At 41.7% G+C, this 17,166-nt stretch overlaps 2 protein-coding genes and 2 non-coding genes across 4 annotated transcripts; all 4 read left to right on the top strand.

Moving 5' to 3' along the window:
• The first annotated feature begins 1,023 nt into the window (after positions 1–1,023).
• rps8a (ribosomal protein S8a) lies at positions 1,024–6,499 on the top strand. The gene is made up of 6 exons (XM_020468763.2): positions 1,024–1,144; positions 1,943–2,049; positions 2,327–2,426; positions 3,013–3,188; positions 5,746–5,875; positions 6,347–6,499. The coding sequence occupies exons 1-6, from the start codon at positions 1,141–1,143 to the stop codon at positions 6,454–6,456; spliced, it is 627 nt and encodes a 208-aa protein (XP_020324352.1). The 5' UTR covers positions 1,024–1,140; the 3' UTR covers positions 6,457–6,499.
• On the top strand, positions 2,118–2,224 carry LOC116358704 (small nucleolar RNA SNORD46). Its single transcript, XR_004206468.1, has one exon. It is a non-coding gene; the product is annotated as a small nucleolar RNA SNORD46 (small nucleolar RNA).
• On the top strand, positions 2,503–2,571 carry LOC116358703 (small nucleolar RNA SNORD38). The gene has a single exon (XR_004206467.1). It is a non-coding gene; the product is annotated as a small nucleolar RNA SNORD38 (small nucleolar RNA).
• A 3,839-nt stretch (positions 6,500–10,338) lies between the features above and the next one.
• On the top strand, positions 10,339–17,076 carry acadm (acyl-CoA dehydrogenase medium chain). The gene is made up of 11 exons (XM_020468761.2): positions 10,339–10,469; positions 11,153–11,258; positions 11,652–11,749; positions 11,902–12,072; positions 12,458–12,538; positions 14,051–14,181; positions 14,370–14,478; positions 14,727–14,867; positions 15,128–15,223; positions 15,665–15,913; positions 16,412–17,076. The coding sequence occupies exons 1-11, from the start codon at positions 10,455–10,457 to the stop codon at positions 16,481–16,483; spliced, it is 1,269 nt and encodes a 422-aa protein (XP_020324350.1). The 5' UTR covers positions 10,339–10,454; the 3' UTR covers positions 16,484–17,076.
• Positions 17,077–17,166: the final 90 nt, after the last annotated feature.

Here is a 17,166-nt window from a genome sequence, read left to right as displayed (position 1 = left end):
ACTGCTCTCCAGAGCACATTTTCCACTCTCCCCATCACCCCAGTGCTGACCTTTTGGCACAGGGGTTAATGACATTCTGGAGCAGACTGATGAGGTTCGTAGGGAGACTCTGAGATGGTTCATGCCGCCACCTCAGGCCCTGGGTCCAAGGCAGACGGACTATCGTCACACACCTGCACCCGAACGACGGTGGGGTCCCCCTTCTGCCCCATCGCCTCGTGCTGATGAACGACAGTGGGGAGGGGCACAGCGTGCGATGGAACAACAACCTGTCAACCATCACCGCCAGAGGGACCAAGGCGCTCGGGGCGCCAGACGAAAGGCGGGCCCCGGCAGGACCCCTGACACACCCTTTCCCTGCCTCTGCTGCTTCTCCTCTACGGTGCTAGAGGAAAATGATGTAGAGAACTTGTGTCATGGGGTCTATTTATAGGGGCGGACCCCAGCAGTGACACAGGTGCACACTGGAGTAAATCTGTAAATCCTCACGTCGGCTGTATCCATCCGCCGCGGAGTGATACCAATATATTGGAGTGATCCATATAGCTCACATAACCATGGTTACATACTTAATATTTGTTACTCCAAGCAGTTTAGTCATCTCAACTTGCTAAATATCCACATTTATTTATTACAAGATGTAGTTGAGGTTTAGTGTATGATTTGTCCAAAATACAATGCTATTAGTTTTAGGAATAATTAGGGTTAACTTAAGGTGGTTGAGAGAATGCCTAGTGTGTACAAAGCTGTCATCAAGGTAAAGAGTGGCTTCATTGAAGAATCTCAAATATAAAATATATTTAGATTTAGCACTTTTTTTTGGTTACAACATGATTCTATGTTATTTCATAGTTTTGATGCCTTCCCTACTATTATTGTACAATGTAGAAAATAGTCAAACCAAACTCTGGATTGAGGCTTGTCTAAGCTTTTGACTGGTACTCGAAGTATAAATCTCTGCAGTAATAGTTTTGGGGCTTTCTAGTTTATCCTGGGTGGTGCACACTCAAAGATGGCGGCAGTCAAAGTTTCAGTTTGCGCTCATGGATTTCTAGAGTTATCGTACAGTCTCGCGATATCTGACACCTTCAAACTTCCCCATGAACCTTTGCGTGTTCTCTTTCCAGCCGGCGCCTGAGAATGGGTACGTGTTTTCATCCTCCGGTCGCTGAGAGAATCCTTGTCCATCACTTGTTTTACATCAGGAATATAACTATAATGGTTTGGCAGATTACTTTTTATTTAAATATCTTACTGGAATGTTGTTGAGTTGCACTAATATCACCATAGATTATTGTTTTTCACTGAATTATTGTAAAAGGATGTCATGTTACAAGATGGCTGCTCTCATGGGCTAGTCTAGCTGACTTGCAAGTGAGCATTTGCAGATAGTTCTCAAATTTCACTGTCGCTTGTTTTAGTAGTTACCTAGTTTGGTGTACCTTAAACCTAATACACATGGCTGTGTTGCGTTGTTTTAGTAGACATTTTGCTGCCAAGTCTTCCTCGTTAGCTAGGGATTTTAGTTGTAAGCTAGCGATAGGCCTCTGGATAAGTTTATTTTTTTTAAACATTCTCAATTTAGTACCTCTACTAATTAATCTATATATCGATTAAATCTTTGCATGCTTACGAAGAAATGTGTATCTACAGGACTATGTTCAGTGATTTAACGGGATAATGTTACTCATAGTACTATGCTGATGTTGGGCAATGGCTACTCAGAATCACGCTAGCTTAGGCTAACGTGCTAGTGGTACACTCTATTCGGAGAAGCTTTGTGTTTGAGTGAATATGATGACAATTAGGTTTCCGAGATTACTGTGCGGATAACCACCTTGGAGAACTGACACTCGCAAGCACAATGGCTTCCTTTGGCTCTAGTTTTTTGTTGTTGCAGAGTTCGCATCTTTCTCACTAGTGTCTTGTTTCTGTGGCCCAGGTATCTCTAGGGACAACTGGCATAAACGCCGCAAGACCGGCGGCAAACGCAAACCCTACCACAAGAAGAGGAAGTATGAACTGGGTCGCCCCCCTGCAAACACAAAGGTGAAGACGCTGACCACGTGTGTCGGTATTGTGGACAGTAGCTAGTAAAATGAGGTTTGATTGTTTGTGGTGTGGATGATTACAAATTGACCATAGGTAGGTCTGTTTTGACCGTTTTGGTTCAAGTTTTAGGACCTACCAATGACCCGGACTGTCATAGTTACACTGACACACCTATGCCAAACAATGGGGCACATGTGGCCACCAGGTATCCCTATACATAATGCAATCACTCGTGATTTAGTTGGTTTCCACTAAAAAAATGCTTCTCTTCTAGATTGGACCTCGCCGTATTCACACGGTGAGGACCCGCGGTGGCAACAAGAAGTACCGCGCTCTGAGGGTCGACGTGGGTAACTTCTCATGGGGCTCTGAGTGTGAGTTTCCATACGGTTGTTCTGCTATGGATGTCAGCTGTACACACTGGTTAAATCTGTAAGGGTGTCGTGAGTCTTTCAGTGACGATATTCATGTCCAGTTCTGCTACTGAATGTTTGTGACGATATTTGTGACTCTGAGAAAGACAAAAGCTAGATTCACTCATGAAACGCAATGTGTTTTGAGAGCTCCAATTAATTTCACTTGATTTTCCACCTACATGTGTGCATTTGACCATAATGCTACTTTTGAAATGTAAACTGAACATAACATGTAACAATTTCCAATATTTTACTGAGTAAAAATAAACAGGTAATTTAAATTAATTCATTAGGCCCTAATCGATCGATTTCACACAACTGGGAATAGTTGTATAACCTTAAAGGTTGGAGAGAGGATGATACGGAATATATTTCAGTTCATGAAACGTGACCAACACGTTGCGTTTGGTGTAAATTTAGCCATTTTAAAGCTACTTAAAACGCTCATAGGCCAGTTTATTTCTTGAACCCCTGTTTCATCACTCCAGTAATATTACCACTGGGAATGTTGATATTGACTCGGTCTTGTGATCATTTTTTGCAGGCTGCACTCGTAAGACCAGGCTCATTGATGTGGTGTACAACGCCTCCAACAACGAGTTGGTGAGAACCAAGACATTGGTGAAGAACTGCATCGTTCTCGTCGACAGCCTGCCTTACAGGCAGTGGTATGAGGCCCATTTCGCCACTCCTCTGGGACGCAAGAAGGGAGCCAAGCTGGTACGTACAAGTCCCAAATGGCTCTTATGTAGTGCACCGGTTTTGAATTGAACAATGTATAACTGCAACATGTAAAGTGTTGGTTCTATGTTTTAACCTCTGAGGCGCTAACGTCCCACCAGGCCAACGTGCGGTGACGCTGCAGAGCGCTAACAGTCTAAATACACCATTCGTTGTTTTAAACATTCTTACAAATGCATGTATCTGAAGATTACCGTTAATCCAGCCGCTGTGTCAGATTTCAAAAAGGCTTTACAGCGAAAGCAAACCATGCTATTTTCTGATGCAAACACAAGTATTACTAGCACTTTCCAACCAAGCATTAGCATCACGAAAGTCAGAAATGACTAAATAAATCACGTACCTTTGAAGATCTTCGTCTGGTGGCAATTCCAAGTATCCTAACTACACAGTGAATGTTTGATAAATCCATTTTTATGGCCTAACGCGAAATATTTGTAAAACGCTTGTGTCGTGATTTCCGTCTCATTCAACTTTGGACGAAGCATTCGTGGTAATTACACACACTAAACAACTGTTTATTCAGTCATGGTTGTTTTTTTTTTTTGCAATCCTCTGGTTGTTACTAACACAACCATAATTGATGGTTCTTTTCCTGGGACGTATTGAACGAACCGATTTTGAAGACACCAATCAATGACCTCATTGCGTACCAATGGTAGGACCGGTCTATCGTTTGACTTATTTTGGCCCAATGACTACTGATCACGTGCCCTTTGTCACAGGAAATGCCCCCATCACCTGCACCACCTGTTCAGTAATCCTCAGCTTTACAGCAGAAGGAGACTGCTATGGGCCATAGTTACCCGTGTTTGTTTACATTATTTATTTATTTATTAATTAAATATTTTGTGTGTTGGAATAGCTGTATTTTATATATAGTACTTTCCTTCAAAATGTATCGCTGTACCAATTCGGCCACTTGGGTACATTTGTGTGGGACACCTGGGTGACGTCACGCTCTCATGCAGCTCGCTCATCTTTGAAGTTGTCTGTCTAAAACTTTGCTCAGCTATTGTTGCCATCTTATGTTCTTCATTCAAACCATCCCCAGCATCCTATTGGCTGAAAGATGATACAGCAACAAAAAACAGAACTTATATTTATTTCCTTTTATTTTCTTCTACCTGATCTATTATATTCTCCTGCATTCAATTCACATTTCCACAAAATTTTGTGTTTGCTTTCAAATGATACAAAGAATATCCTATTATGAGAATATCCTATTAATATTCTATCCTAATATTCTTATCCTTGCTTCTGGGCCTGAGCTACAGGCAGTTAGTTTAGGGTATGTCTAGGTGGAAATTTAGAAGGGGGTGTGTACCCCGACGAAGTTAATGAGCTGAAATAAAAGATACCTTCCCTCAATTTTGTTGAAACCTTTACATCCCTGTTAGTGAACATTTCTCATTTACCAAGATCTGACACCTGACAGGTGTGGAATATCAAGCAGCATGATCATTACACAGGTACACCTTGTGCTGGGGACACACCCCCTATAATGCGCAGTTCTGTGAACACAACGCCAGACGTTTCCAGTTGAGGGAGGGTGCAATTACCTTGCTGACTGCAAGAATGTCCATCAGGGCATTTAATTTTCTTTTCTCTATCATAGGGGGTTTCAGTGGGTAAATGCTCACCTTTGATTGCAACTGGCATCGTGTGCTCTTTACGGATGAATCCCAGTTTCAACTGTACTGGGCCGAGCGTGTATTGTTGTGTGGGTGAGCGGTTTGCTGATGTCGCTGTTGTGAATAGAGTTCCCCGTGGTGTGGTTATGGTATGGGCAGGCATAAGCTACAGACACAATTGCATTTTATCGGTGGCAATTTGAATGCACTGATACCGTGACACGATACCGTTGTCGTGCCATTAATCCGCCTCCATCACCTCCGACATGTCACCCATTGAGCATGTTTGGGATGCTCTGGGTCGACTTGTACTACGTGTTCCAGTTCCCGCCAATATCCAGCAACTTCACATTGAAGAGGAGTGGGACAACATTCCACAATCAACAGCCTGATCAACTCTATGTGAAGGAGATGTTGTGCTCTTAGTAAAAATGGATGTTCTGTTTCTATATTGTCCCAAATTCCTTAAATGTGCTGCTTTTGGCCACAGCGTCCACTACAACCTGTCAACAGAAGCCTTAATGTAGAGTACTACTTTCACTAATGGACACTAGCTGACAGCTTGAGTCCCTAAGCCAGTACACTAATCCCTTGTTATTTTGTTGTGTTAAACATTGTCAATGTGTTTATAATCTCGGGTGTTTTGATGGAGATGCCGTTGTCCATTTCTGCTACAGAATGACCTTGGGTTTTATTACCAGAACTGAGTGAAACAACTAAATATACTGGAGATTTAATTTTGTAGACAAATTGTGTTAGCAGGCTGGGGGTCAACTGCAAGTATAAACGGTTCTGTGAAATGTTTTCGTGCAGGCTCAACAGTGCAATGTACTTGAAATCGTACTAATGTTCCATTGGTCCCCATCATAAGTCTCCTAACGTCTTTATTTCCTGTTTTTTAGACTCCCGAGGAGGAAGAGGTGATCAACAAGAAGAGGTCGAAGAAGATTCAGAAGAAGTTTGACGAGCGTAAGAAGAACTGCAAGATCAGCCCTCTCCTGGAAGAACAGTTCATGCAGGGCAAACTCCTCGGTGAGTCTCCGACCTCTGTTTCTACTGGGCAGCACTGTGCTGATTATAAAGGTCAAGGGTGACTTGTATCAGCGCTCCTAGTCTGAAGTGCTTGATACATATACTCCAGTTACTAGTTATTGTGGTTTTCATCTGGGTATTCACGGCGTATGCAGGCTTCGTTTCCCAGACGTGCAGAAACACTCGTGAGGGGATCTAATAATGCTTTTAGTCTTGGTCAGAAATATCTGAATCGTTCCTCCCCGGCACTAACACCTTATTGACCGAACTTCCATCAGCTGAATTGTGTGGTGCTGGGCTTGTAACAGACAGATGTGAGGAACACTGCATTACAACGTGATGGTCAATTTATTCATGACATCTGAATCCTCAACGACAAAATCCCATGTCCATTTTCTGATGGGACTTCTGTTAACTTCTAATTGGTGTTTCTTCTCTGACTTGGTAATAATTGTTCTCTCTCTCTCCCAGCATGCATTGCCTCCAAGCCGGGCCAGTGCGGCAGGGTGGATGGCTACATTTTGGAGGGCAAGGAGCTGGAGTTCTACCTGAGGAAGATCAAGGCCAAGAAGGGCAAATAGATCCGCTGTTTAATACAATGTCAATAAAAACACAAAAGTCCCACAAGCTTCAAGGTCTTTTCTTTTTAGATGTATCTACTCAACCTTACACCCGGACAGGACACGTTGAATGTGCCAGCGTTGCCCAATTTACTCCCACCTGTTAATTAAACATTCTGTCCACACTGCCTGTCAACAGCTTATTTGAGCTGTTCTTGTCATAATATGGACTTGATATTTTACCAAATAGGGCTATCTTCTGTATACCACCCCTACCATGTCACAACACAAATGATTGGCTCAAACGCATGAAGGAAATAAATTACTCAAACTTTTGACAAGGCACACCTGTTAATTGAAATGCCTTCCAGGTGACTACCTCAAGAATCTGGTTGAGAGAATGCCAAGAGTGTGCAAAGCTGTCATGAAGGCAAAGGGTGGCTACTTTGATTTGATTTGTTTAATGCTTTTTTGGTTACTATATGATTCCATATGTGTTATTTCAGTTTTGATTCTATGTAGTAAATAAAACCCTGGAATGAGTAGTGTCCAAACTTTTGACTGGTACTGTAAATATACTTTTGGTCCAAAAATGGATGTAGCAACTACAGATTGCCCCTTTAAGTCTATCAGAAGTGTGAGTTTTAGCTTGTGTCCATTAGGCCTATGGATTATTTTATCAGCATCAATTAGATTGAGCAATAAAGGCCCCACTTTTATTCCATAGGCTGGGATTTGCACTATGCAGCTGTTGCGATCCATCAAACCCATTTGGTGTGTCGTCATAGTGGTCTCTGATTGGTGGTGGTCATTTGTGTCATAGTGGTCTCTGATTGGTGGTCATTTGATGTGTCTCATAGTGGTCTCTGATTGGTCAGACTTGCTCAGGTGGAACAAATTTAAACCTGCGCCTTTTGTCAAAACTGAATTGAATATCATTGAGAAAACAGGTGTCAAATATTTTCACAAACATCCTTTCTGAATTTAAATGTAATCATCTAGCTTTTCTAAAGTAATCTAATCTGATTACAATATTTTTTGCTTCTAATGTAATGGATTACAGTTCATGTTTTTTGTAATCCCGTACATGTAACAGATTACATGCAATCCGTTACTCCCCAATCCTGCCCCTTGAGCATGTTTGGGATGCTCTGGATCTATGTGTACGACAGCGTGTTCCAGTTCCTGCCAATATCCAGTAACTTCACACAGCCATTGAAGAGGAGTGATGGGCCATTGTCAGATGGCAGCCAACTGGTGAAGGGGATAAGGGGGGGAAAAGTGGCATCAAACTTCTTATAACAAACTTCTTGTGATACTCAAATTCTAACGACTGCTATTTAGGACAAGTCAAGGATGGGGGACATGACATTGATAATGGCAGAGCAGCATTACATATTCTTAGATTTATCTGGATTCCTTACATATTCTTAGATTTATCTGGAATCATTACACATTCTTAGATTTATCTGGAATCATTACACATTCTTAGATTTATCTGGAATCATTACACATTCTTAGATTTATCTGGAATCAATACACATTCTTAGATTTATCTGGATTGCTTACATATTCTTAGATTTATCTGGAATCATTACACATTCTTAGATTTATCTGGAATCATTACACATTCTTAGATTTATCTGGAATCATTACACATTCTTAGATTTATCTGGAATCATTACACATTCTTAGATTTATCTGCAATCAGTACACATTCTTAGATTTATCTGGATTCCTTACACATTTTTAGATTTCTTCGGTTCGCGTCTAGAGTTTAAATTATTTAAGCTGACTGCCCCGACTCGGGTTGCTGGAGAAAATATTTCTGATAGCATTTATACTTTTTTGAACTATAACAATATTCAATGGTTAAAAGCAGGCCATAGACTTGAATGGTAAAAAATATATAGAAAATGTGTTTTAAGCTATTAACTCCAAACCAATGTTGATGTTCAGACGATCCCAAATTAGGTTGCTTGAGAATGTGATTGCGTTTTTTTACTTTAAATGAGCTACAAATATATTTGAATGGCAACAATAGTGCCATAGACATTGGGGCCATTTTGAAATGCATATCCATGCAACACCATTTTCTTCAGGAAATGTACTTTTCTAAACTAAACAAAAATATAAACGCAACATGTAACAATTTCATAGATTTTTACTGAGTTACAGATCATGTAAGGAAATCAGTCAATTGAAATAAATACATTCGGCCCTAATCTATAGATTTCACATGACTGGGAATACAGGTATTCATCTGTTGGTCACAGATACTGTACCTTAAAAAAATATTTTGTCACTATATTTTTGTGCAATCAAATTGCTATTGATAAAATTAATTATTTTATGTATTTTATGTCTGCCCATACTGTCAACCCATTGGCATCACAGGGCACTCTGTTCACAGAGTTTACCTCAGCAAACAGCTCGCCTACATGACTTCATACACGTGGTCTGCAGTTGTGAGGCCGGTTGGATGTACTGCCAAATTCTCAAACATCACGTTGGAGGCGGCTTATGGTAGAGAAAGGAACATTAAATTATCTGGCAACAGCTCTGGTGGACATTCCTTCAGTAAACATGCCAATTGCGCAATCCCTCAAAATTTGAGACATCTGTCGCATTGTGTTGTGTGACAAAACTGCACATTTTAGTGGCAGTTTATTGTCCCCAGTACAAGCACTGTGCACTGTGTATTGATCATGCTATTTAATGAGCTCCTTGATATGCAACACCTGTCAGATTATCTTGTCAAAGGAGCAATGCTCACTAACATTTGAGAGAAGCTTTTTTGTGTGCATGGAAAATGTCTACAATCTTTTATTTCAACTCATGAAACATGGGACCAAGATTTTACATGTTGCGTTTATATTTTTGTTCAGTTTAGTTTGTACTAGGAATGGTCGGCTGAGGACACACTGCATCGACCTCTGCTCTGATAGCCATGAGGCTCATAGAACGTCACACAACCATTAATCAGGCTGTGTGAGGTACTGTATATATTGTACAACCTGTTGTTTTCCATTCCGTGCAAGGTGTAACTTTCCAGGAAACTGTATTTTCCCACTTTGCTTGATCTTGACCTTGTTGTATAATTATGACAGGACAAGAGCTTATCTTGTCTATATTATAACTACCCTTGCCATCATCACATTCCTGACTTATCCAACATGATACATATAGGTTATAAAATATCTCTAAGGAAAATATATTATTTTAAGATCATGTTATATAGTTGTATTTAATATAATTCACTCATTTGTTCACAATCAAATAACATCGTTATTGTCCTTACACAAACTATGGTTAGTATATACAAATATAAATGATTGAATACAGCATTTAATAATATTATTTTGAATGATTTATATTGTAAAATGAGAATATTGTATTTTATTGTAATGAATATCCGCACAGAGGAAAAGACGAAGCAAGAGGGTTTACTCCGCCCAAAATCTGTTCACGAAAATAAAACCCTGAAGTGAGGAATTTTTATATGGAAGTCAATAAGCACGTTTCTATACACAATTTTTATGCAGTAAAGTCATACAATATATTTTTTTAAATCACGACAGCTGTGATTAGAAACAGGACGTTCCGGTAAAATTGTACGAATGCCGACAGATCATTTATTTTCTTTATGCATATTTTAGAATATTCGCATGAAAAAAAAGTCTCCAATTGGATGGAAACCCAGCTAATGAAAACGTTTCGAATGTGGTCAACAACAAACTGCTAATTTTCTTATTGGCTAGAATGGTCCCGCCTGATCTCGCCTGCCTTCCATCGACATATTTATAAATATCGGTCACTCGTCTATCTTGCCAATATTATCGAAGGTCTTTGTCTTAGGTAAGAAACTAGGTGAAAAGTCATCTCCCGACAGACATAACGTCATGTGACAGAACCCGCAGCCCTGATTGGATGAAACATGTATTTTTCTGGTAGGACGAACGAATCCTTGTGTACTCAATAATTTTTACGACACGGACGTCTGTAGTGCAACAATAGCTATGCTTTTCAACAAGGTAAAATACAGCTAATAAACAATTAACTGACATGCTTTAACAGTTCATTAAGATATCTTTAAGCTTTGTGTAGTTCCTAGTTGACAGGTTTCTCGAGAAATCGAGATATTTTCATATTTGACAGTTGTCTTACTAGCCGAGAAAAGGCAGCTAGCATTAAATTAGCTAACTAGCTATAACGTTAATTAATGCCTAACGTTAGTGTGAAAAGCATTGGTTCCTTTCTGCGCCACATGTACATGCTAGCTTTCTTATAGATTATAGCTTTGCCGTTTGTTGTGAAAACGTGTTGTAAACTAGCTAGTAGACGTGACGCATCTAACCCCATATTCAAACCATTTCAATCAACCTCTTGGTGTTGTCAATTGTTGACGTTTAAAGTTCTGACATTCTTGTACACCTTCTAACTACTGTGGACCGGAAGTAAAGATCCCTCTAAAATCCACTAGAAATAGTAACATTTGACGTACCTATAGTACTATGCATGTATTCATTAGCTAGTGGGATGAGGTCTCTTTTTGTGTCCCAAATGGCACCCTATTACTTATGGGCCCAGTAGTGTACTACTTGGGGAATAAGGTGCCATTTGGCACGTAATCACTGTGTCGCCTTGGCCCTTGCACAGCCATAAGGTTATAGTAGTTGTTGATTTGTTCTATGCCCTCGCCCCATCTCTCCTCAAGGCTCTGAGAGGGGGCGTGCAGTCTGTCCTGCGGCTCCAGAGTACCAATGCTGCAGCCGTGGCCGCTACCAGCTCTCAGAATGCTCCGTCAACAGGGTTCTGCTTTGGTGAGTACTGGACAGGGCTCTCTGCGAGCAGCTGTTGGGACAGGGCTCTCTGCGAGCAGCTGTTGGGACAGGGCTCTCTGCGAGCAGCTGCTGGGACAGGGCTCTCTGCGAGCAGCTGCTGGGACAGGGCTCTCTGCGAGCAGCTGCTGGGACAGGGCTCTCTGCGAGCAGCTGCTGGGACAGGGCTCTCTGCGAGCAGCTGCTGGGACAGGGCTCTCTGCGAGCAGCTGCTGGGACAGGGCTCTCTGCTAGCAGCTGCTGGGACAGGGCTCTCTGCGAGCAGCCGCTGGGACAGGGCTCTCTGCGAGCAGCTGCTGGGACAGTGTCAATGCATACCTGTGTATTTATAGACTTCCTGTCTCTCTCTCCCTCCCTCTGTCTGACTATCAACAGAGATGACAGACCAGCAGAAAGAGTTCCAGGAGCTAGCCAGGAAGTTTTCCCGGGAGGAGATTGTCCCTGTTGCAGCAGCCTACGACAGGAGTGGAGAAGTGAGTAGAAGACATCAACCTGGTGCTCTGGTCTTTCCCAGCCTGTTTGTATACCAAGCAGTGGCATGCTATCATTGGAACAGAGTAGCTGTCAGTCCAGCCAGCAGCTGCTTCGTATTGGACCACATACCCTAACCCTTTTTATCCCACAGTATCCTTTCCCCATCATCAAGAGAGCATGGGAGCTGGGTCTGATGAACTCTCACATTCCAGAGGACTGTGGTGGAATGGGTCTGGGCATATTTGACTCCTGCCTCATCACAGAAGAGCTGGCCTATGGTTGCACAGGAGTTCAGACTGCTATCGAAGCCAACTCTCTCGGTGTAAGTTCACATTGTCATTGAGCTGTAAAAACTATAGAGTTGAAAAACATAAGATTTGAATCAAGGTAGATGTTTTTATTTGTTTTGTTTTTACATGTATAATGGATACATTATGTCTTAAAATAATCCTGCTGTGAAATGGTGGCTCATAGTGGCAGTTGGTGTGAAATACTGTCATCTTGTAACCCTGGTTCATTCAGAGCTCTTAGGCTGGTAAAGGTCAGACTTCCCCCAAATTCTGTTTTTTTTCTAGAAATCCTGGTTGGAGGATTCCTAGATTTCCTTATTCTGGAAAACCATTGGAATTGTGAGGAGAAAAACAAAGTGACTGTATTTTTGCAACCCAATACCGGCTGAAAGAGCTCTTCTGTTTCTTTCCTCACAGCAAATGCCAGTGATCATAGCCGGTAATGATTTCCAGAAGAAGAAGTACCTGGGCAGAATGACAGAGGAACCTCTCATGTGTGTAAGTGTTCATATGAAATACAAGAAGGAATTAGGGATGTGACAAGTGGGAAAACATTTATTCATTGTTTTCTGTTAAAATTATACAAATATTTTTTTTAAATCCCAGTGAATTCACAATGCAGATATCCATATGGTTCTATTATGTTTGAGTCATGGTTAGGCATTGCAACTGTACTACTGCTACAGTACCTCGATACAATCTCGTGATGTTAGCATTTTACCAATTTGTCATTTAACTTCTCAAAAGTATAGCCATACAGTACTTCACTGTTGTCGCTTTGCCTTTCTCTGCCATTTGTCCAACCGTTAATGTTCATAAGGAAGACGTAGTGGTGGAGAGTCGACTCCCGTTTCTGAGTGTCAAGATTTGATTCCACTAGAAATTGACTCCTAAGATTCTATATTTTTGGAAAGGAGGAAACTGATTGATTGCGGTTTTTACGAGAACTCAAACGCTCACATATTGTATAGCGAGAGAGGGGCGGGACACTGTATAGTAGGGCCAGGGTATCGCGATACTCGTCAGTATCGTGGCAAGGATACGAAACACGAAGCAGATTGACCTTCTTTATGAAAACAGCCTTGCTGCTGGAAACACACATCATGATGATGTCATCCAGAGGAGAGATGTGGTCATTTTGCTTAATGTTTAAACAGCGAAAAAAAACATTTTTTAATTATTTTTTTTTTTTTGGTTTTCCGTTTTAAAACGATTCAAAAAAATTATCTTAAAATTACACATGAATTTACAATGCAGAATAATTCTCCGATTAGGAATGTATGATCGCTAGGGACAGGCAATATAGTTCTATCTACCAAATGTTATTTGTCACGTAAGTAACAAGCCCTTAATTATTTACAACAATACAGTTAATTAAATAGAGTTAAGAAATCAAACTAAAGTAAAAAATAAAATTGCACGATATTTAAATAACAATAACGAGGCTATATACAGGGTGAACTGGTACCGTGTCAATATGCGGGGGTAGGTTAGTCCACGACCCTTTCCAGAGACAGACTACAGCTACAGTAACATGGCAAAAGCAACTTTTCAGACTATTTTAAAAAGTGCCGCATCTCTAGACGTACCTTTTCAGACAGTATATCTTCTTCGGCGTAAAGCATTGTATTTGTTCCCTGACAACAATAAACATAGCTGATTAGTGTGTTGTTTCTGGTATTGTAGCTAGAGGTTTTATTTCCTCTGAACGTCTTGGTAAGTCACGGTATTTAACAAACTTTTTAAAGTATATATTTTTTATTAGGAGAGAGTAGTTTGCCGCAGCTAGGTCCATATTATTTGATTGACTGTTCTGGTTGCCTAGTGATGGACGCTAGTCCTGCTTCAGAAGCTGTTCATCTCTCCAGAGAAGAGTTTTGTGTCTGCATTTAAAAAGCCGTAGTGTAGCCTACACTAACAGACAAACATGCCGAGGCGCTTTCAAGGCGCCACATTCCATTATGTCTCAAAATATAGTATGATAAGAAAATGCTGTGTGTTGACTGACAGGCGTACGGTGTGACGGAGCCTGGCGCGGGCTCTGACGTGGCGGGCCTGAAGACGCGGGCGGAGAAGAAAGGAGACGAGTACGTTGTTAACGGTCAGAAGATGTGGATCACCAACGGAGGCAAAGCCAACTGGTGAGAGGAGAAGAGAAACACACACCACCATTTTAAAGTGATTTGTCAATAAAGACCATTTTCCGCCATGCTGAACACATTAATGCCCCTTTGTGGAATGAAATGTTTTCTCTATAAAAATATTAGGTTTGTCTTTTCGTTTATTCCCAAGGCAGCATGTGGGAAAACAGTCTTCTTAATTCTCACAGGTATTTCCTGCTGGCCCGTACTGATGCTGACCCTAAGTGTCCAACCAGCAAGGCTTTCACAGGCTTCATCGTTGACGCAGATTCACCTGGAATACTAGTCGGCAGGAAGGTAAGGATCTAGTGTCTCAATGACCGATCAGTTATATCACTCTGTCACCACCATTCCTCGATCAACAATTCTACATAGTAGTGACTGGATCTATTTTTTTTTGTTTTTGCGTAGACATGCCCAAATATTTAGCTAGCTAGAATTTATGAAATGACTTGTGTATGCTGCAAACTGTAGAGGATCTGAGATTGGTGTCTGGACATGTTACTATAGTAACCTATACTATTGCTGTGTGTCTCTCTGTGTAGGAGTTGAACATGGGTCAGCGTTGTTCAGACACCAGAGGAATCACCTTTGAGGACGTCCGGATACCCAAGGAGAACGTTCTGATTGGAGAAGGAGCTGGCTTCAAGATTGCCATGGGAGCCTTCGACAAGACCAGACCACCAGTGAGTCATGGTTTCCTAAACAACATGGCGGGCTGCATGTTTGACACCACTGCCGTCAGGTTTGCAAAATGTCCGGTAACCATCCCAAAGTTTTCCAGAAATCCTGGCTAAAGGATTGCAGGGTTTCGTGCTTATTCTCGACCTGAGTCCACAATATTTTCTCCGCTAAAAACCTGGGAATGGTGGGAAAGTTACCAGAATTTTGCAAACATACCTGCTATATTATGAGTTAGTGACGAGAGTTCCTCCTGTGCTTCCAGGTGGCAGCAGGCGCTACAGGTCTGGCTCAGAGAGCTCTGGATGAAGCCACTGGCTACGCTCTGGAGAGGAAGACCTTCGGGAAACTCATCGCTGAGGTTCATCACTTTGTTTCACACTTCCACATTAGAAATGCACGAAGCCACGTCCGTATTAGGGTATTAGACTGTTGCCTTGGTGATAGTTGAAGAGATTCAGCATGAACTCATCGACAATTTGAAAGTGCTTTGTAGTCCAGGAGTATTCTTCATCTTAGTCTGGGGAAACTGGCCCTAGTGCTCTAAGGTTTGACCTTTGACCTCATACCATTGATAATGCTACTGCAGTCTCCATTGAAAGTTCCTTTTTTGTCAGGAGTAGACTTCATCTTAGTCTGGGGAAACTGGGAACAGGGCCATGTTCACTTCATAGCCGACATGATCCTTTATCCTACATATCAGAGGTTTATTCTCCATGGCATATCTGTCTGAAAGTTCCACAACGTTGCGTCCTACTGAACACATCTCAGTACTCTGTTTGACAACCCCCCCTCCCCACAGCACCAGGCGGTGTCGTTCCTGTTGGCTGAGATGGCCATGAAGGTGGAGCTGGCCAGGATGGGCTGGCAGAGGTCAGCGTGGGAGGTTGACAACGGGAGGAGGAACACCTACTACGCCTCCATCGCTAAGGCATTCGCTGGAGACATCGCCAACCAGGTGGCCAGCGACGCCGTGCAGGTGTTTGGAGGAAACGGCTTCAACTCTGAATACCCCGTAGAGAAACTGATGAGGGATGCCAAGATCTACCAGGTGAGGGGGCAGTTCTACCTCATCAACTGTTTTTAAAATTCTGTTAGAATACCGAACGACCAATCAGTAGCCTGTACCACTATTGTTGTATGCATAAGAGTTATCTGACCAGGGCCTGTATGCAAAAAGCATCAGAGGGCTAGAACTCGTTTTCCCTTTTTAGCTCATAAGGACTGAGACTATATGGATGGAAGGGACCTGATCCTAGATCAGCACTCCCACTTTTTGAGACGCTTTGAATTAGAGACCTGGATGAACTTGGTCCTCAGCTTTACACTACTTCCTGGGTCGTGTTCAGATGTACATTATCACGTGAATGAACTTTGGTTTCCGTTAGAAAATGTTTAGCCACGTTGTGCCTCACTGAACACTTCCCTAGTCCGGTCAACTGGTTAGGGAAAAACTCCTGGCTTTTAATGTAATGAAAACTGATATAAATGGGGGGGGGACTGATAAGACTTCATTGGAGGCATTTTATGTCTGCTTGTTTCATTCCAGATCTATGAAGGCACAGCCCAGATCCAGAGGCTAATCATCTCCCGTGAACACTTCGGTAGGTTCAAGAAATGAGCTCCCAACACCTGTCAAGTCACTAGTCCCGTCCTCTCTGAATGAACACCTGTCGTCTTCCTTCTCGGTTCTGTTCTAACTACTTGTTGGTTTTTTTAATAGTCATGATCAAAACTTGTTGGGTGGGCAGCATGGCTGCGGTACCCCCTGAAAAAAAAATATATATGAATTTTAAAATGGGATTATTCAGGTGGCGCTATTGTCCCAGACATGCTAAATCACATGTATGTCAACATATTTTGGGTGAATCAGATATGGCACACTATGCTTTTTATATAGTTCCCTACTTTTGACCAGAGCCTTTGGTTAAAAGTAGTGCACTGCATAGGGAATAGGGTGCAATTTCAGACACACTTTGACTGAAGTGTGGAATGTAGAACAGAATGTGGCCTTCTGTCATCACAACACACCACATGCCTTGTTGCCCTTTGGTTTCAACGTTCAACTGTAGCTGGACTGTTTTAAATGGCTTTGAGTGAAGAAGATTGTAACTTGTGAAAATATAACCGATCAAATGAGTTGGAAACATAACCCATGTAAAACCTCAACTTTATCAGCACTTTGTTGAACTGTAATAAACGATGTATACTGATTAACTTGTATTGTACAATGACTAAAGTAATAATTACATGAGAAGACTATAATGAAGTAATGAACACCACACACTGACGTTATGCAGATGT

The sequence above is a fragment of the Oncorhynchus kisutch genome, linkage group LG30 (genome assembly GCF_002021735.2).
Source record: "Oncorhynchus kisutch isolate 150728-3 linkage group LG30, Okis_V2, whole genome shotgun sequence".
Lineage (NCBI taxonomy): Eukaryota > Metazoa > Chordata > Actinopteri > Salmoniformes > Salmonidae > Oncorhynchus > Oncorhynchus kisutch.
Note: the sequence above shows the minus strand (reverse complement) of the source record. Positions and strands in the feature narration are given on the sequence as shown.

What these genes read in the sequence shown, in the direction of transcription:
- rps8a (XM_020468763.2), top strand. An exon ending in GCCCCCCTGCAAACACAAAG is followed by an intron (nt 2,050 to 2,326) that starts GTGAAGACGCTG and finishes CTTCTCTTCTAG; the next exon opens with ATTGGACCTCGCCGTATTCA. An exon ending in GCAAGAAGGGAGCCAAGCTG is followed by an intron (nt 3,189 to 5,745) that starts GTACGTACAAGT and finishes CCTGTTTTTTAG; the next exon opens with ACTCCCGAGGAGGAAGAGGT.
- acadm (XM_020468761.2), top strand. An exon ending in GAATACTAGTCGGCAGGAAG is followed by an intron (nt 14,479 to 14,726) that starts GTAAGGATCTAG and finishes CTCTCTGTGTAG; the next exon opens with GAGTTGAACATGGGTCAGCG. An exon ending in TCGGGAAACTCATCGCTGAG is followed by an intron (nt 15,224 to 15,664) that starts GTTCATCACTTT and finishes CCCTCCCCACAG; the next exon opens with CACCAGGCGGTGTCGTTCCT.